General features: G+C 41.3%; 5 protein-coding genes across 7 annotated transcripts; 3 read left to right on the top strand and 2 right to left on the bottom strand.

The window, feature by feature from the left end:
• Positions 1 to 284: 284 nt before the first annotated feature.
• Positions 285 to 4048, top strand: gla (galactosidase, alpha). Its single transcript, XM_028416842.1, has 7 exons — positions 285 to 532; positions 1443 to 1617; positions 2265 to 2439; positions 2587 to 2678; positions 2769 to 2930; positions 3296 to 3493; positions 3573 to 4048. Exons 1-7 carry the CDS (start codon positions 372 to 374, stop codon positions 3900 to 3902), a joined length of 1293 nt encoding a protein of 430 aa, XP_028272643.1. The 5' UTR covers positions 285 to 371; the 3' UTR covers positions 3903 to 4048.
• A 158-nt stretch (positions 4049 to 4206) lies between these two features.
• Positions 4207 to 5892, bottom strand: rpl36a (ribosomal protein L36A). The gene is made up of 5 exons (XM_028416960.1): positions 5842 to 5892; positions 5321 to 5426; positions 5173 to 5240; positions 4978 to 5100; positions 4207 to 4227 (listed from the first exon to the last, which is right to left on the bottom strand). The coding sequence occupies exons 1-5, from the start codon at positions 5890 to 5892 to the stop codon at positions 4207 to 4209; spliced, it is 369 nt and encodes a 122-aa protein (XP_028272761.1).
• Positions 5893 to 6615: 723 nt separating this feature from the next.
• btk (Bruton agammaglobulinemia tyrosine kinase) lies at positions 6616 to 14663 on the top strand. Of its 3 annotated transcripts, none has more exons than XM_028416838.1 (18): positions 6616 to 6732; positions 9660 to 9818; positions 9916 to 10020; positions 10405 to 10486; positions 10659 to 10784; positions 10880 to 10929; positions 11019 to 11206; positions 11364 to 11426; positions 11546 to 11600; positions 11704 to 11783; positions 12105 to 12232; positions 12645 to 12716; positions 12942 to 13113; positions 13254 to 13473; positions 13606 to 13670; positions 13742 to 13860; positions 13960 to 14117; positions 14212 to 14663. In XM_028416838.1, exons 2-18 carry the CDS (start codon positions 9678 to 9680, stop codon positions 14281 to 14283), a joined length of 1896 nt encoding a protein of 631 aa, XP_028272639.1. In that variant the 5' UTR covers positions 6616 to 6732; positions 9660 to 9677; the 3' UTR covers positions 14284 to 14663. The 3 variants fall into 3 exon arrangements, with proteins under 3 accessions (XP_028272639.1, XP_028272637.1, XP_028272638.1); XM_028416836.1 differs by having other exon boundaries at positions 10865 to 10929; XM_028416837.1 differs by lacking the exon at positions 6616 to 6732 and adding an exon at positions 7926 to 8082 and having other exon boundaries at positions 10865 to 10929.
• A 136-nt stretch (positions 14664 to 14799) lies between these two features.
• Positions 14800 to 16312, top strand: timm8a (translocase of inner mitochondrial membrane 8 homolog A (yeast)). Its single transcript, XM_028416844.1, has 2 exons — positions 14800 to 15029; positions 15667 to 16312. Exons 1-2 carry the CDS (start codon positions 14919 to 14921, stop codon positions 15826 to 15828), a joined length of 273 nt encoding a protein of 90 aa, XP_028272645.1. The 5' UTR covers positions 14800 to 14918; the 3' UTR covers positions 15829 to 16312.
• LOC114442951 (magnesium transporter NIPA2) lies at positions 16312 to 19712 on the bottom strand. The gene is made up of 5 exons (XM_028416843.1): positions 19261 to 19712; positions 18805 to 18861; positions 18418 to 18508; positions 18155 to 18315; positions 16312 to 18064 (listed from the first exon to the last, which is right to left on the bottom strand). The coding sequence occupies exons 1-5, from the start codon at positions 19391 to 19393 to the stop codon at positions 17472 to 17474; spliced, it is 1035 nt and encodes a 344-aa protein (XP_028272644.1). The 5' UTR covers positions 19394 to 19712; the 3' UTR covers positions 16312 to 17471.
• Positions 19713 to 20064: the final 352 nt, after the last annotated feature.

Below are 20064 nucleotides of genomic sequence, written 5' to 3'. Positions count from 1 at the left end.
ATTAGGCCAATATAATATGGTTATTTTGTCAGCACATGCATTTAAAGTGTGGTTAATTGTCTAGAATGGTAATAAAAGTGAATAAAATATGTATGAGTAGCTTGTGGTGTATTCAGGAAAGTCACAGGACATGTTTTGTCATCCTGTCACCTGACTTTTCCTACCTGAACCGCTGCGTTTCCTGGTTTGCAGTGATGGAATCTGAGCGAAACGCGATTGGACAGCTATAGACGCATTTTGATCCTATTGGTCCATATGTACGCCACTCACACGGAAGAGGCGGGACTTATGTTAGCACGAGGAAATTGCTTCGAAACAAAAACACTTGCTTATTCCGTGCGTAAAAGGTGTCGAGTTTTTAAAAAGCAGACATGTACAGAGCTCTGTTTGTCGTCGCGGCGGTGAGTTTAATGAGTCGCGCCGCTGAAGCGCTGGATAATGGTCTGGCGCTGAAACCCACTATGGGCTGGCTGCACTGGGAGAGGTTCATGTGTAATATCGACTGTGACAGGGACCCCAATAACTGCATCAGGTAAGAGAGTGGAGATCCAGTCTGACGTGTCTGTGAGCACGGTGCTGCTAATTCTACTAAAACACGAACACAGCTCAGAGAAACACACTGAAAGATGCATGTGTATTACTGAACTAACCACAAAGCTACAGCAGAAATCCCCACTCCATACAGGAAATGACGTTAAATCTCTAGGTAGGTTTATTTGAGTAAATTTACCAGATAATATACAAAATGACAGAAGCAACTGTCCTCTTCTGTTTTATATATATATAGGGAAATTGTATAAAGCTACAAAAACCTACTGTTTTATCATCAGTCTAACTGTTGATTCTTTTATTTATTGATTATTCATTTGGTCTATGGAGAGGCCATGTCTCACCCCTTGTGGTGGACCACCATAGGACCCCAGTCCAACTTTAATAGATAATCTGACTCAGGAATGTAATTTGACTGTGAAAATCCCTAATTACAAAGATGACATACCCCAGATACCTTCATAACTGAAACCTGGTAGAGCTGGTTTTTACTGCATGGACTAACTGTTCTTTCACATAGCAGCAGCTCTCACAATAGCTGACTCACAAAAGACTCACAATAACCTTGTCTGTCCTGGACTTTTGACTTAAAAAGATTGTATTTTGAATTAATAAATAAGCTTCTGGTTTGCAAAGTGTGTGAAAAAAATCCATTAAATGTGTTCCAGTTGAGTTGAGTTTACCTCTGTAGTGACAAGCCTCATTTCCTGTGCACAGCAGACACATGTCAAGTCAGGTACTCAACACAATGAGTGGCAGCAAACCTGGCACACGCTGTTGTATTAATTCCTTTAGCATGTGTGTGCCATATTGTCGGCGCACATATGACATTGAATGCTGGCATCTAACTGATCGTATAAGCCCCGCCTGTCCCCCTCCTGTTGCCCTGGCAGCGAGCGTCTGTACATGCAGATGGCAGATGTGATGGTGAAGGAGGGCTGGAAAGAAGCCGGCTACGAGTACGTCTGCATCGATGACTGCTGGCCCTCCCACCAGCGTGATGCCCAAGGCCGCCTGCAGGCAGACCCCAAAAGATTCCCCGGAGGCATCAAGAAACTGGCCGACTATGTGAGTAGCAGGTATAAAGGAGGGATAAGACTCAGAATGTGAATTTTGCATTAATGCCATAATTCCTCTATAGGCATCAAAGAGACTGGGATTCAGAGAGACTTTAGGAAAGCCAGAAAATTGGAAATATGTGATGGGATGTGCCTGGTAGTATTACACTTTCCACTTCTGTGGGCCATGACACTATGTAGTGTTATAAGTTTGTAAAAGTTTAACAAGCCCTGGAGTAAAAATGATTACGCAGTCAGATTACGTATTCATTTTACATTCATCCAAGCTGACCTGCAATTATTTACATAATGAAGGGAAGAGGACCAGATGTGGAACCAGAGGTATGAGCAGAAATGCAGCACCTGCAGCCAAGGGAGACACGTAGGCATATATTGTCTCAGGTAAGAGTGTGCTGTGTGCTCAGGTCACAATAAAGAAAGAAGATGGTCCTCATTATGACAAGCTGAACCCAGAGCCAGGCTTTACACAGACAGCTAGAAAGTCATACTCACCGGGACTGGGATGTCGTACAGTGTTTAGGACAACCAGAGGATGAGCAGTGCCCTGTAGCAAAAGGTTTAGCTGTGTAACATCGCCATCTGCTGGTACAAAAGGTTTGTGCTTGTGATCCAAATTATAATCTCCTCCACCTTTAGGTCCATTCTAAGGGGCTGAAACTGGGCATCTATGCAGATGTGGGAAAGAACACATGTGCAGGATACCCTGGCAGTCTGGGTTATTATGAGATCGATGCTCAGACTTTTGCTGACTGGGGTGTGGACCTGCTTAAATTTGATGGCTGCTATATGGATTGGAAATTGCTGGGAGAAGGTGAGCTTTTAATCCAGAATGTAAATTTATTCAAAGATTTCAGTGCCATATGAGCAACACGAATATTTTTACATCAATGTTCTGGGATATTTTTCTTGTGCTGAATCTCATTAGATGTTAATTGGTTTTCACTTTTTTCTGATTTAGGCTACATAAACATGTCAAAAGCTCTAAACAAAACTGAAAGAAGTATCCTGTACTCCTGTGAGTGGCCTTTGTACGAGTGGCCGTTCCAGCAGGTGACAGAGAACTAGCTGAAAATTCTTCATAACTGCATGACCCATCCGTCTTGTGTTACATGACATTAAAGAGCATTTCTGTGCCTCCAGCCCAACTACACTGCCATCCGTGAGACATGCAACCACTGGCGCAACTTCGATGACGTGTACGACTCATGGAGCTCTGTCAAGTCCATCTTGGAGTGGACTGCTTCTCATCAGAACATCATCGCTCCCTCGGCTGGGCCTGGAGGCTGGAACGACCCCGATATGGTACTTTACTCTGCTCATTTAGACACTCCTCCCTTTGACCTCAATCTTACCATAGATCCAGCGCTTTCTGTAAAAATGTTGTGGAATCTGGGCTACAACTGCATAAAGAAGTACAACATCTTGGAGAAATATAATGTACATACACTGACATTAAAACCACCTGACATTTACAATGAAGGGGTGTATGTAGTCTGCAGCGATGTTTAAATGTCATAAAGCAGCCATAAAGCTGAATGTTACCTAGAGCATCACACTGTCTCCAGCTGTTTACCTTCTTCTAATAGTCCAAATGTTCCATAAATAACACTTTGAATAACACTAAATTTCCATTATTACATATTGATGACATTGTTTTATTCCTCTAGCTTGTAATTGGGAACTTTGGCCTAAGTCATGACCAGCAGGAGTCTCAGATGGCATTGTGGGCAATCATGGCAGCCCCCCTGCTCATGTCCAATGATCTACGGGACATTTGCCCTCGCTCCAAGAAGCTGCTACAGAATGCGTATATCATAGACATCAGCCAGGATCCACTGGGCAAGCAGGGGTACCGCACAGCCAAGGTAGGTGTGAGCCAACAAGGTTTATATCAGGTACAGTCAAAATGAATGAAGGACTTTTAGTGACACAGATGTTCTACAGGTGGACAGTTTTGAAGTGTGGGAGAGGCCCCTGTCTAAAAACCGCCTGGCAGTGGCTGTGCTGAATCAGCAGGAGATCGGTGGACCTCGAGGGTATGTCATCAGAGCCGTTCCCGGCTGGAAGATCTGTGACCCCGAGTGCAACGTCACACAGATCCTACCTCAGTACAAAGAGATGGGTATTCAGACGCAAAAGAGCACACTAGTCCTATCTGTCAACCCTTCTGGCACCGCTTTGTTCACCATCACTCCCACCAAGAGTGACTTTCAGAGGCTTCACAAACTGAAGTGGCAGGACACGTCCATCAAGCGTACACACGTCACCTTGTAGCACTGAAGCACTAAGATACTTTATTCATGTGTGCCATTTTATATGAAAGAGCTCGTTTTTTTAAATTGAAAGAAACTTGAATCACATTTGATACTGATGTTGATTGTACACCATTTTAAAATGTCGAATAAATCACTGAAATTGAACTTTCCTTTCCTGCATGGCTGTAAACTACCACGGTGAAGTTTGACACGTACCTCCAGCAAGCATGGAGAAAAAGTTTCAAGTAAGGAAAGGAATGACTCTTAATTGTTTTGATACATTTATTGAAAATGGCAACTTTATAAGATGACCGGACCTCAGCTTAGAACTGGATGACCTGGCCCTGAAAAGAGACGAGAAGGAAGTATTGGTTAAAACGTGGCACAAGATAGAATGTCAATATGACTCACTCAATTTTATATGGACTTCCCAGGAAGACTACAAATGACTTTTGCCTTGCAAAGCATCCACCTTCGGTATTATCAGTGTGTGAGAGATTTCTATAGAAATAACACTGCCATCAAGGCATGTGTCACATGACATGATATAGAAGAACATGCATCCTGTGTACAATGTAGTCTAAAAGTCTCACTCATACACATAGCATCTAAAAACTAAAACAGATCAACACCAGTCTCTTTGATAGCCAGTTGCATGACTCATAATTACTGCCTTTACAAGCACAATCGCTACAAATCCACCGTCACTGAGAGCAAAATGTGCTCTGGGTAACTTCCAAGACGGATTACAGGTTGGTGACCTTTAGCAAACACTTCCTCATTCTCTTGCAGAAGCATCAAACTATTAGCTTTACTGATAGGATGTGCTGATATAATGAATTTACACACATGCTTCAACAAAATCTTTCCACATTTCACTGGTGAATCGTACAGCTCTTAAAATAATTGAATGTTGCCTTTTTAAATCACAAGTCTTAATATATCCAAATATTGTTGAAATAATTCCAAGTTAATAGGAGCAACAAGTGAAGTACATTATTGCCAATACACACACGGAGGGGAACATTTCAGAGTTTCATAGGACTAAAATTATACAGCAAGCACACAAGCCTAACATAATACATCACTCCTACCTTTCTCTTCTTGTCACCACCCAACTCGAAGTGCTTGCATCTCTTGATGGCCAGCATTCTCTTGGATCTACAGTTGGGCTCCACACACTCAAGCCTCAACACGATTTTCTTTGTAGTCTTAGCCTGTGAACACACCACATTAATCAGTACACGTTCTAACACACAACAACCAACCACCTATAAAGCACGGGTTACCTTTTTACGGAAAATAGGCTTCGTTTGACCACCGTAGCCACTCTGCTTTCTGTCGTATCTCCTCTTACCTGCAGATGAAGTTACAGTTCATATACAGATCATCCAGCAAACACAATGCTATGATGAAACACAAGGTTAATATATTCACCCTGTGCATAGAGGGAGTCCTTTCCCTTCTTGTACTGGGTAACTTTGTGGGGTTGGTGCTTCTTGCACTTCTTGCAGTAAGTCCTGCGGGTCTTCGGGACGTTCACCTGCAGGACGCAAAAAAAAAGCTTGATCAGACAGTTCTCAATCATGTAAAACGTCCCTGACAAAGTGAAACAATACATTTCAAATTAGCCCCTACACAGCCCATGCTGCTAACCAACAGCTAGCCATTTAATTTAAGCAAAACGGAGCTCAAAAGAGAATAGGCTCAATTATTTCTAGAACTATTGATTTATTGGCTAAAGAAGCCATGTTTATGGTTTAAACTGTTAGCAGCCTGGTCAGTGTGAATGAAGCTGACGTCTGTTAGCAAGCTAACATGCTAGCATTACAGCATTTATAGTGTTGTAAACATATGACGCCGCAAAAAACATATCAAGGAAATGCTACCGTGCAAGTTTGAGAAGCTGTTCATTATGTTGATTGGTAATTATAGCTGTTTTGGAGAGAAAGACCGACTGGAGCGTGAGTGACGCTACAGCGGCATTTCTCCACAGACACAGCCGCCATCACTTCAAACTACAGATGTTAAAAGTATAAACGATGCCGAATACTGCCATCGTGGCCTGTGTTGTAACATTATGAACATATCTGATATAATCAGATGCAGAAATAGAGCTTTAATAGCACAGATTAAATCGGATTTTCAAAAGTGTATTCGTGTAGTCGTTTCATACCATGGCTGCGACCCCGATGGAGAGGAAAAGAGGAAGGCACACCCGGAAGCAGTCCCAGAAGAAGGCCACAGCGGTGAGGAGGGCGTCTGCGCTTCTGTCTGCCCCCTAGCGGTGGGAGAGGTCAGGGGGACAAAAAGAAATACAGAAGAGTTCAAATGGTAAGGAAATGCAGACATAGGGTGCAAAGTTATAAACTTAATATTGGTAAGACTCCATTGACATATTATTTATTTATATACAGACTTATATATATCTGACAAACACATATATAACACATATATATATGTGTGTGTGTGTGTATATATATATGTGTTTGTATATATATATATATATGTGTTTGTCTGTGATGTGTATGTATACATACACATCACAGACAAACACACACACACACATATATATATACATATATCCAAATGTGTTTCTGTGTTAATGTTTATCCCACGTCTAGTTATCACCAAAACTGTCCAGAGAGCTGATATGAAAATGAGCAGGAAGAAAAAGGGGAAGTAAGCAGAGTCGATTCCTCTATGTGGGTGTGTTTAAGCTTCTTGCCTCACAGACTAGCACACATTTTATGGAAAGCTATCTACTGAGGTTCATGCTACTGCATCAAGCTTCAGCATCTGCGGTTGTGTGTCTGATGCTTGGACTTCTTTTTGGTTGTCTTGTCTGGGTAAGTGTCAACACTCTGTATTTTTAGGCACAACTCACATTTCTACATAGTCTATAAAAAACTATTTCAGCTGAATGTTTGTGAACATAAGCAGTAGTGTTATAGGTTCAACCAAGACACTGCAATATTCACTTAACATACTGCTTCAAGATATTACATTTATTTGTAATATTGATGCACTGCTGCTGTACTTGGCAGTGCTGAGAACTTCGCTGCATGTTTTCTAACCCTTCACAGAGTCTTCTGACATAAAATTGGTTTGATGATTTAGATAGTAGTTTCTTGTGGTTTCATGCAAATGGCTCTTTTATGCTCACACAAACACACACCTGCATGCATCACAGAGGAAATCTGACACTTATATGTCTTAACAACAACCACCAGCCTTCACAGATGACCACTATGTTAAATTTATGTATCTTAAAACATGGAACATTGGTATTTGTGGTAAGAATAACTATAACTCTATCTCTCTCTCTCTTTCTCTCTCACACACACACTCGCACACTATTACAGCTCTTATCTGTAAGGAAGCGTCAGGAAAGACCACCATCTTGATAGGTTCCTGTTAAAAGTCTTTCGTGATGTGTCATGTCGTGCTGGTTCATACACCAGTGGAGGTCGTGCAACAAAATAAAACACACAATAATGAGCGTTTGCAATGATTTCTTTTCCATTTAACTGCCTTTGTGTAACCATGCCATTACATTGACCTAGTGATTACATAAAACTTTTATCACAATGTGAGAAAAGGACCTGTGGGGTGTTATAATGACGTATATGACAGGTTTTGAACATGACAGCCACATTTGAAAGAAAGACAATGTCAGGTAGAAGTACTGCAGCGCACAGCTGGGGCTTCTTCTCTCTTTATATTGCTGTGCAACACTGATGCAACTTCCCCATGAGTTTGTCTGCGTCAGCCACCATGAGTCAACTCCCTTCAGAACAACACAACAACAGAAAAAGTCCTTCTTGTGTCCATTAAATGACAGACCCGCAGACTCTGCTTCAATGGAACATCACTGTTTTTGGTTTTCCATCATCAGGCTTCACTGACCCTCACTCTGGTTAGTGATGTGAGAAAACATAGGTGGCGATAAATGAGGAATGAATAGTTCACAGAATAGGGAAGACTGCCGTCTGTTCGTGACGACACAAACAACAAACCAATGAGGGCTTCTGTTTGTGGTGTGAAGAAATGTCACACTCTGGGTCAGCAGGACTCAGAGAAGCTTCTGGTAGTGTTACAGATGCAGTGCAGATGATAGAAGGAAGTACTGACAAGCTCAAAATAGGCCGAGCTGAAGTTTAAACACCGTCTGACACAGACAATGAGCTTTCAGCTGGGTGAGTTAAATAACTGGATACTATGACTTCCTACCTTCCTACTGCACAGTGTATTCTAGAACAGCAGGTATTTTTGGCTTGTTTGTGTGTGCGTGTGTGTTTCAGAGAATGTTTATTTCAGTTTTAGTTCTACAAACAGACTTTAGTCAACACTCTCCTGTCACAGATGTAATGCTAGTATTAAACTGTGATACACTGTTCATCTTGAATATCTTAGTCAGCCTGTGTGCTAACTTCCTCCCTGTACTTTCAGAATAACATATAATGTCATACTCATGTTTGCTTTTACAAAGTCTACATTAACATTTAACATTTTTTTGAAGTTTCAATGCTGGTGGTTGAGAGGTGCTGACAATGAGATGCAACATGCTGCCATAAATTAAAAATCGAGCCTTTGTTATTTGCCTACGTATCATACAATCTAGGTAAAATTAAATGTGTGAGTTTGTGTGTGTGTGTGTGAGAGAGAGAGAGATTAAAGAGAATGCGTGAGAATCACATGTAGCACTGTGATTGTGAGAGTGATATGACATGGTTGCCAGTAAATATGCACACAAATATAATGCATATATGTTGTTATGTAATTAATTTGATAAAACATCTACGACATGCACGTCAGTGACAAGGTTGCTGTTTTCACAGGCATACAAGAGAGGATTCAAATTCAGGTTAAAAAAAGGGTGTGTGAGTGTGTGGGTGGGTGACCTGTGCCACTTTTTGGAGACACATGGACAGATGGTATGATTAATGGCAAAAGTAGAAAACGTAGATGATTCGGATGGGTTTAAGATTATTCTGTGTATGTTTCTTAAAGATGACCAAAACAAGATGCCACAGTAATGTGTGTGTGTGCGTGTGTGTGTGTGTGTGTGCGTGTGTGTGTGTGTGTGTGTGTGTGTGTGTGTGTTTGATTTGATTTATGCTACTTTTGGGGACACTCACCAGATTCAAAACCAGTTAAATAGGAACAGCTGGTGCAATTGGGGACAAGTAGAATTTTTTAATTCTGTGTGTGTGTGTGTGTGTGTGTGTGTGTGTGTGTGTGTGTGTATTATGAAAGAGAGCAAATTATTAAACATTAACATTTAAAGCTTTCACAATCTAATATTGTTTGACACCTTTACTAAACATTTCTTTGCAACAGCTTCACTAAGTCGATGGCCAGGATACGATGCCTGATGGAAACACATGTGCCACAGGGGGAAATGTTGGAAACAGAGGATGTTACTGGCATGAAAAGCCGGCCTTATGCAAATATAGCTGATCACACATTGATGTGTGCTCATACTGCATTCATTTATACTCTGCCCTGTTGCTGTGTTGTTGGTCTGACTCTATGACCAGCAGAGAGGTTAAATTCAATTTCACTGACATAAAAATAGTGACTTGTGAGGTGTGAAGTGCAACAAGGCTTCCTTTGAATGATTGGTACACTGATAATGGGGGAGCCAGTCGCAGCTCTCAGCAGAATGACAGCTGTCTGAATTTAGGTGTGACTGTGTCAGTTTTTTTTTTTTGGCATTGCTCTGCCACAAAGAGCCGAAAGTATCCGTTCATAACTTCTGTTCTTTTTGTAGATTAAACCTAACTGAATCATGTCTGACAACATCATGGAGGAAATCTTCATCAAGCGATCTCAGCAGAAGAAGAAGACGTCCCCTCTGAACTACAAGGAGAGATGGTTTGTTCTCACCTCGGAAAAAATAGCCTACTACGATTTTGACCCAGACAAAGGGGTATGTATAAGCCCTCTCATACATCTCAGATTGGCTGGCGACCCTGAACAAACATTATTCTGTTCATGCCCTGACTGTTTCCTCATTTGTTAAGCAGAAACGAAAAGGTCTGAGAGGGTCAGTCGACCTCGAGAAGATCAAATGTGTAGAGACGGTCCAGCCAGAGCCCAACGCCCCACAAGAGCGCATGCATGCATTCCAGGTAATATTTTTCTTTTTTAGTTTGCTGGTTAATGATACGCACTAGGCTGACAGACAAAACCAAAGATAATCCATTATTTTAAATTCTAACTTTTCTAAAGTCAGTGTACAATACACATCACTGCTATCTTTTCTGTGCATTCTCTGTACTGCTGGTTTATCAAAATAAAGACCGCAGAGAAACCATAATGGCAGACAAAAAACCAATCCTCCAATACTTATGAAAGTCTATTGTTAAGAAGTGAAACCAGCTCTCACACCCAGATGAACTGGGGGTTTTCAGTGACAGCACAGGTGTAATAAGTCCTGTCAGTTGGTGTGGTTCACACATCTATTTGAAGCATTAAATGCATGTTGTTAAGAATAATGTAATGTTTACCTTCAGATTGTTTATGACGAAGGGCCGCTGTACGTCTTTGCAAAAACTGAGGACGTTCGGGCTCAGTGGATAAAGAAGCTGAAAGAATGTAAGTCTGTGCCTACACATCCACACACCTACAGTATCTTGTGTTTATGTGTCTTGTCAGTCACAGCAGCTTATATTTGCAATATTGAGACCGTATCTTGACGATGTCCAGTGCAAATGCAAATGCTGAGTTAATGTAAATGTCGCGTGTGTGTGTGTGTTTGTGTGCACAGTGGTGCGCTTCAACAAGGATCTGATGCAGAAGTACCATCCTTGCTTCTGGGCCGATGGGGTGTGGCTGTGCTGTCAGCAGGAAGTTAAACAGGCTATGGGCTGCAAAGTGCTAGACAATAAAAACGGTGAGAGCGAGATGCCCTTCAGTTCTGACACAACAGTTAAACTTGTCATTTATATATATATGTAATAATGTTATTAATAGGTTTTACATCTAAAGCATCTCGACGAAGGGGATCCAGGAAACCTCTACCTCCGACCCCAACAGAGGTATCTGCTCCATCCTTTGAGACTCACCTTCACCTTTTACACAGTGTTCTAGCCTACTTGATGGCCTCTCATCTCACATTGTTTTTTAGGAAATGCCGGGTCGTCCTTTACCTCCACAGCCTCCTGAGCCAACTGGCCCTACAGTAGGCATGACAGTCATCGCCGAATACGATTACCCACCGGTAACGCCTCAAGATCTGGAACTGAGGAAAGACGAGGAGTACACCATCCTGGAGATGTCTGACTCCAACTGGTGGAGAGCCAGGGACAAATATGGGTGAGACCAGTCACTCATTCATTAGGAGACCTATAGAAAAGCAACAGTAAACCATTAGATAGGACATTTTTTTATTTATGCTATCTTCAGATGCAAATCTCTGTAGCTGTATGAATGTGGACGTCGATGTCACTACAATCTGTTTGTTTTTTTGCAGAAAAGAAGGTTATATACCAAGTAATTATGTTGTGGAAGCAGGAAACGGGCTAGAAAGATATGAGTGAGTATGAGCGCTATGTTTACAGTCATATATCACTGTAAATGTATTTTTTATATGAGCAGATTAGATTCTTTTCTACTACAGTATCCAAAAAATAATACCCGTGCTTGTTTTCACAGCTGGTATTGCAAAAATATGAACCGCAGCCAGGCAGAAAAGCTGTTAAAGACTGAGGTAAACTCAATGAGAGACAGGTTATAGAGGGAAGCTACAGATTTGACCTGTGTAAATCTGAACATTATATAATACTCGGTTTTATTGTGTTTCCTGTTTTTAGAACAAAGATGGAGGATTCTTGATACGGGACTCAAGCAAAGCCGGCAAATACACTGTGTCCTTGCTCACTAAGGGAGGCGGGTGAGTGCTGAACACTGCTACCATTTAAATAGTAGTGCTTCCACTGACTCCAGTCATGTGTGAACGCATGAAAAGAAGAACTGTTTGTAATGAAAGCGGAAACAGTGGCCCACAGAGGAGAGAGATGTAAATGATTCATGCAAATCATGGGCTAATCTGCCTGCAGACTGTTTTCATCTCACACTGACCCACAATGTGGATGAACACTGTGGAGATATGCTCATGCACCACACGATAAACGATAGGTTCCTGCATCGATGAAAACCTGCTGACTAAATCTACTGTGAATGTTAATCCTCTTTGTTATTTATCTCTACACAGGGAGGCAGTGGGAAGTTGCAGACATTATAACATCTGCACCACTTCACAGGGCCAGTTCTACCTGGCAGAGAAGCATAATTTCGGAAGCATCCCAGAGCTTATCAACTATCACCAGCACAATGCAGCAGGTCAATGCAGACGCCATCAGCTGTGACAAACAATAGAGTAGATGTGTGATGTAGCGTATTGTATAACTAGTCAAATTTGGGTTTATTAACAGGAAAAGGGAAATGACTCGTCGAGGGGGAACACTGAAATATTTTACATAGAAATTCAGTGAACACAACTATTCTTTTCTTTTTAAGTTAATGTCGAAATAATTAAATAAAAGTTAATTTAATTCACGATATTCATCTTCCTTACAGTTTGTTTTTTTAATTTAATTTAAATTATTAGACATGAAGTGACAAAGTCTTTGAGGGGCATGATTCTGCCTTTTTACTGAAAAAGAAGTTATCAATATTTTTTGATTGAATATATTAGAGTAAACGGACATGCAGACAGATATACATCCTAATGTGTTTCCCCTCCCTTCACTAGGTATGGTTAGCAGGCTGAAGTATATTGTATCTAATCGGGCACGGCCTCCATCAACAGCAGGTCTTGGCTACGGTAAGAACACTACTATGTCATTTATATATATATATATATATATATATATATATATATATATATATAGAGAGAGAGAGAGAGAGAGAGAGAGAGAGAGAGAGAAAGTTAAGATTTTAAGATTCAATTTTTTTTTTTGCTGGTCAAAATGGCGTCTGTCATCGAATCCTATTTTAATGTGGTGCAGCAAGACAATCAAACTCCTCCATTTTGTCCTGTTTGATCCAGGTGTGTGGGAGATCGACCCGCACCACCTGACCTTCATCAAGGACCTGGGCATGGGTCAGTTTGGAGTGGTGAAGTATGGGAAGTGGCAGGGCCAGCACGATGTGGCCATTAAGATGATTAAAGAGGGCTCCATGTCAGAAGATGATTTCATAGAAGAAGCCAAAATCATGATGTAAGCACCACTTAAACTTTTTTTTTTTTAACCAAGCTGACACTTGATAGTCATCTCTTTATTTTATGTTGTGAAGGGTATTTCCTGTAATTTCTTTAAGCTTATTTAACTTCACTTCCTTCTTCTTTTGGTAAAACCAGGAAGCTTCGCCATGAGAACCTTGTCCAGCTGTACGGCGTCTGCACCACACAGAGACCCATTTACATAGTGACTGAATTCCTGTCAAATGGCTGTCTCCTGACGTACCTCAGGGAAGGCCTGAAGCAGCACCCAACTGTTGTCCAGCTCCTGGAGATGTGCAAAGATGTCTCTGAAGGCATGGCCTATCTCGAATCAAAGCAGTACATCCACAGAGACCTGGTGAGAAACAAAGGGTTGACTATGAATCCCACTGCATTCCTACATCACTGCATCATGTTACAATGTACAAGATTAGTGTCTAATGGCTGGTTAATGATTACACTTAAAAAATGTTGTTTATTTTATCTCCAGGCTGCCAGGAACTGCTTAGTTGATGGAAATGGTACAGTCAAAGTGACTGACTTTGGCCTATCAAGGTACAATACTGTGTGTTAGAATCAAAAATGGCAAGGTGACTTATTATTAAAGTCTTTTCTCCTTCATTCAGGTATGTTTTAGATGATGAATACACAAGCTCTGCAGGTTCAAAGTTCCCTGTCCGCTGGTCACCTCCTGAAGTCCTGCTCTACTGCAAATTCAGCAGCAAGTCAGACATCTGGGCTTATGGTGGGTCATGTTTGTTATGTCTGGTCTTTCATACCTGTAATTAGATGTTTAACAACATGTGTTCAAGCATCATAATTTGAAACATGTATACTCCATCAGGAGTTCTAATGTGGGAGGTGTACACTTTGGGACGTCTTCCATATGATCGACTCAGCAATACAGAAATTGTGGATCAGGTGTCCCGGGGCCTGCGACTTTACCGCCCCCAGCTGGCCAATGAAAAGGTTTACAACATCATGTGCCGCTGTTGGCTTGATGTAAGTTCATTTTACATTGTGGGCCTCTGCTGAGGATATAAATCTAATAAATATGGTATATAGTCTGATTCCAATCTCTTTCTTTTGTTATCAGAAAGCAGATGAGAGACCCACATTTCAGGAGCTGGCACTGATTGTTCAAGATTTGCTTTATGAGCTCCAGTAGCTCTATCAACACACACAGTTCACTCTGACCCACACAGGACAGTATAACTCTGGAAACCATCATGAGCAGCTGGAATACAGGGATGTACAGCCCCTCTAATGTGAATATGTGTAATGTGAATGTCACTGCTATCCATAGATTACCCAAGCCCTCATATCACACCTGTACAAGTTCAGTCCTTTAGTCTAGCATTTAAAATGTGTGTATTTTATTGACATTTATTGGATTTAAGCATCTGTATTGTGGAATGTAAACACTGTTGCATGTGATGTGGTGAAAAAAGCTTTGTAAGCACATATGCATTGCACAAAAAGCCAAGTATGCCAGGCTTTTAAATGATAAAAAAAATAATAATAAAAATAAAAAAAACGTTTTTTTTTCTGGTGTCAAACAAACAAACCTTTTTCTGAAGCAGCAATATTTTATATATTATTATTGTTATTACAGTGGAAGAAGTTTTTACGAAACGTTACGTTGGCATGAGGGTGAGCGTTGTCACACAAACGCGCTCTGTGATTGGTTACGCTACTTCCTGTTTCCCGTCCAGCATATACATACACGTGAAGGTCAGCATTTACCCTTAAGTCTTTGATAATTACAACAATATTAATATTCCGACTTCGTTTTTTGTCAATATGGACGGCCGGGGAGCCACAGCTGACCCTCAGCTTCAACAATTCATCGAAATTGAGTCTCAGAAACAGAGATTTCAGCAGCTGGTGCATCAAATGACAGAGGTTTGCTGGGTAAGAGCAGCTTTAAGCTAGCAGTACAATTGTATAATCTGATTTTTATGTGGAGTATGTGTCATTAGTTGATGGGTAGTTAAAATTAAGGCGGAATCATTGAACTATGCTGTATGTTAGCCTTCAGGGTTTCATGTAGCTCAATATTTGATCTCCCTATTTCACTTTGGGCACACAGCGTTCCCCATGCTAGCCATAATGATAAAACGCTTTGTTTACCTGTTAGGCAGCCGTGGACATAGAGATTCATTCATGATCCCGGAGGTTTCAGCTTACCGTCTGCAACAACAGGATGTGAAAGAAAGAGAAACTATTTTATATATTAGTATAAAGACCGCAAAGGCTGCTAACACCGGCCTGTCGTAGCTGGCTAGCTAGCTAGCACCCTAAAAGAAGAGCAGAGAGCGGTGTGATCAAATGTTGAATTTAAACGTAATTTGACTTTAAACACAATGGTTTTAGCTCGAGAACTAAAAGTAGACCTTATGTTAAAAAACATTTACAAACGGTGCCAACCTATTTGACTCACGCAGCTCGCTGACGTCACACGCTGCTGACTGTGTACCTATAGATTACCTTAATGAGTTGTTGTGTCTGAGATGTTATTAACTGTTGCAGCTCTTCTCTCTGTCTGCAGGAGAAGTGCATGGATAAACCCGGGCCAAAGCTGGACTCCAGGACAGAAGTGTGCTTTGTTAACTGCGTGGAACGTTTTATAGACACCAGTCAGTTCATCCTGAACAGACTGGAACAGACGCAGAAGAGCAGGGGATCGTTCTCTGAGGCCATGACAGACTAAAAACGGTCTCTGTAAGGACTGAGAAAGTTCAAACCAACATGGCCGCAGCTCCAAGAGGAGGCTGTGTAGTCCCGAAGCAGCTGTCTGTGCAGTGTTTGAAGAACTGTCCAATCAACTGGGGGCAAGGAACATAATGAAGTGTTGCTTTTTATACAAGTGCCTGACATCAACATCATGTTTGGACTCAGAAACCTATAGTTTTATTTATCCTATGGTCCATCACTACTGGCAGTTCCTAACTGTTGGTTTTTGTCAAGTCATTGAATTCACTGTTAAACCAAGTTTGAAGTGTTAATACTAACTGCTGTAACCGATGGGTTAAGTGCAGGAGCCACATCTGTGATATTCAGCTCGTCAGCTATTTATGGCTACAGTGTTTTCACACACTGTGGTGAAACATCTGAAAACAGCAGAGGCTTGATCAAGGCCTAAAGGTTCTGGAATGTACATATGCAATAAAAATGCTAAATAATTCTGTCCTTCTTATGTTGTCAACTTGTATTTTAATCAGAATTATGAAACACAAAAAAGTTAGAAAGATATGTTACAACATGGCACATTTTGGGCATTCATTTGTACATTGGAAGAACATTCTTTGGTGTGCTTGTATATAATATTGAGGTAATACAGTAATTCATCAGAAACCTGCATTCGTATTAACACTGGATATAAATCTGTTCATATGTGTGTATGAATGATTACATAAGTGTAAAACTACGAATCTTACAGTTGTCAGTAACAGAAGGCACAATTGGGTTTCTGTAGGCTTACAATACATTTTTAAAATGTACACATCAGTGCAACAAACATTTGAAGTGATATAAACTACACTACATAGCATAATTCTTTCCTGTTTTCTTTTCCCAAAGAAGTTCCATGCCTATCTATGGTCATTACTTAAAGTGGAAGACGTCCCACATTGATGTAACTATATTACAGTGAAGCCAAGCAATGACTTCTTGTAGACGGGATCAGCAACGTGACATCTGCATAAGCGCGCAGCTACATTTAGGTGATGTTTCCCGACAGGGAACCGAAGCTGTTGCACCAGACTTTAATAAAAACACAGGACCTGCTTATACATATTGACTTGACCCAGTCTGACCCAGCAATCCCTGCAGTCTGCAAGGTAAAAGTGACTGTTCTGTCTACAGAGTCTGGAACAATGTAGGCACTTCATTCTCCTAAAATAAGGCTGTGGTAAAAAGTGATAATATTATTCATGTAGCATATACTTCAGTTCACACCACATTCTGTCTGCAGTCCTACTTCTCCACCTAGATTATTTTGGCATAAATTGACAGAAATATTAGAAGTAGAGAGTGGACGTTTTTATATTTTGCTGACCCTGACCACAGCAGTTCATTTAGAACTGGCCAAGCTCCATTAACTGCAGATAAAACATTAGAACATACATACACATCATACAACCCTTCTTCAAACATCCAAACTACTCCTTTAAGTCATCTTTGTCTACCAGCACGGTCTGCACTGCACAAGACTTTAGATTAAACTATTACAGTGTAAAGCTGTGGTATGTATTAAAGCTCCATAATTGTAACAATATTTTTCCTAAGAGGTGACAAGACGGTTGGTTCTCCTGAAGGAGCTCTCTGGTGCGTACCTCATCCCACCTTTGACCTTCATTCTCTGGGCAGCTTCATCTCATCATCTGCTTGTAAATCATGGTTGGGAACAGCCATATAAGCATGGTGGGCCCATGCAAACCCCTGAGGACCTTTCCTCAGAAAGACTGGAAGGGAATCCCAGCTGAATGTAATGTCCTTGAAGGCATGGAGCAGGAAAATTCCCAAAATGATAGTGAGGAAGCCACTAATGGTTCCCACTACTCCATCCGTGGTCATGCTCAACCATTCCTTGAAGAGGATGGCTGAGCAGGCCATGACAGACGTGGTGAAGAAGACATAGTAAATAGGGGTGACTATGGAGGTGTTAAATATGTCGAGGGCTTTGTTCAAATAGCTGATTTGGATGGTGACACAGATTACCAGGCAGATGACTAAGGACCAGAACAGGGGCTCCTTCAGCACTGCTGTCCCAGCAAATAGCTGCTTAATGCCAATGCCCAGGCCCTTGACACAAGACACAGAGAGGGAGCCAATCACAGAGCAGATCAGGATGTAGACCAGCACATTCTTCTGTCCAAACCGCGGAGCCACTGCAAAGATAAGAACCAGGCTGCTTCCCACAACGCACACAGCAAACACAATGAATCCTAGTGGGAGCATTCAAACATGAGTTAGTAGGATTGAGTATCCACCGCACAGGGTTAATCAGATCACAGTGATGAAAGGAGTGAAATTACCTGGGTCTTTCAGTTTCTCAGCCATTGCACTGAGAGACGCAACCTCTTCTTCCTGTGGCGCATGGATCACCATCACCGTGGAGCCCAAGACACACAGCAAACAACCGATCTTCCCATGCACGTTCAGCCTCTCATTCAGGAAGTAGGACGACAGCACGGCACTGGGATAGACACATGTTTAAAACAGTAATACTACTACAGTATGTCTACAGTATGTCATGACAACGGGCATGATTTTCTAATTAAAATGTGAAGACAATTACCTGACAAGTACACTCAATGCTCCCAGTGGGGTCACCAGTGTGGCCGGCGCGAATGCATATGCAGCAAAGTTAGCCGCCTCCCCAGCTCCCACTACAACATGTCAGAATCCCCATCAGTATGCACATACACAAAGCAGGCACAGCTTTCAGATTAAATAGTACTTTCTTCAAACCCACATGTGCAAATTGCGCTCTTTGGAGGAATGTGTGCTTCAACAATATGATGTGGGTGTTACATTTACTGCAATGTCACCAGCATGAATACCAAACCCACATGAACTTCATTTCACCTAAAAAAAAAAATCACAAAGACTACAGTGTGTTTGTAGAGAGAGCTGGTCACCAGTGCAACCCAGACACAGCTGACCGCATCACCCATTCACTTACTTGAAATAAGTCCGGCCCACCACAGCCATTCTTTCAGATAAGCGTAACCCCCTTGCCCTGTGGGGTACAGAGTGCAAAACTGATGTCATGGAAAATGTAATAGGGTTCTGTTCAGGGTTAAATAGGTGTCAAGTGATCTTAAAGGTCATTACCATATGTTACCAACACTTAGATTTATCTAAAAATATTTTCAATTTACACAGATAATAAAGGCAGTAATTTGTTGCTAACATGGCAGTAATACAATAGTAAAAAAACAATATGATAGATACTATGAAAGCTACAATTATAAATGAATTTATAAAAAAACTTGTGTCAATAATCTATGAATACTTTGAATGATTGGATGAACGCTGTCATTTTACATTTTTTTGTACAGCAAGCTACCGTCACTTGTTACTTGGTGATGTTTAGCACCTCTGCTAGCTTGATTTCTGAATTTCCGCAGTCACATACCTGCTCGCATCGAACCCTTGCTGGCCAATCGCAGCAGGCCTTTCTTCTTCAGAATGAAACTCGCTCCGATAAAAGCACTGGAGCTCACAGCCAGAGAGAGGCCGATGTAGAAGTCCTTACGGTTCACTTCCATCTTAAATGATACAAAATGGCATTCCCACGTAAAACAAAAAACAGTCAAACGTCTGTCGGTAACTTCTCAGGAGCAAAGCAACAGGAGGCACCCCATGTTCAACATCACATGACTCCAAGTTACGACGAATTAAAACTCGCTTTTCACACCGCTGTGGGTACCGACCAATGGAAAAACTACCAACTTAACAAACTTTTGTAAGATTTTCTTAAGTTAAATACGCTGTTTAGCGGCCGACATCACAGGTTCTGGAATGTTTTAGCTCGTCAATTTCATTCTTCGCAGTTAAGGCTGAAGGGAGGTGTAGCAGCTGATTGGCTGGCAGTCACCCTACCACTTCCTGGTGGTTTCCAGGGAAACGGAGGGCGGCGCTCTGTTTCCTGTTTTCATCTAATAGTGTTCGGGCAGTTTATAAAACACGTATTGAAGAAATATTTTCATAATTTTGTGTGATCAGTATCAATGATAATAATAATAAACAGAAATAACCATCAGTATAAGATGTGAGGTCAAGGTGATCGATACAAAAGCTAGCATAAAGGCTAACAGGACTCTTTCCTTTCAGTGCCGACTGCTGCTAGCCAATGAATTATCCGCCACTTATGACATAAACGAAGCATGAAAGCTTTTCTTTTTTATCTTTGGGTAATCACCTAAGTTATGCTAACCAC

Source organism: Parambassis ranga, chromosome 10, assembly GCF_900634625.1.
Source record: "Parambassis ranga chromosome 10, fParRan2.1, whole genome shotgun sequence".
Lineage (NCBI taxonomy): Eukaryota > Metazoa > Chordata > Actinopteri > Ambassidae > Parambassis > Parambassis ranga.
Note: the sequence above shows the minus strand (reverse complement) of the source record. Positions and strands in the feature narration are given on the sequence as shown.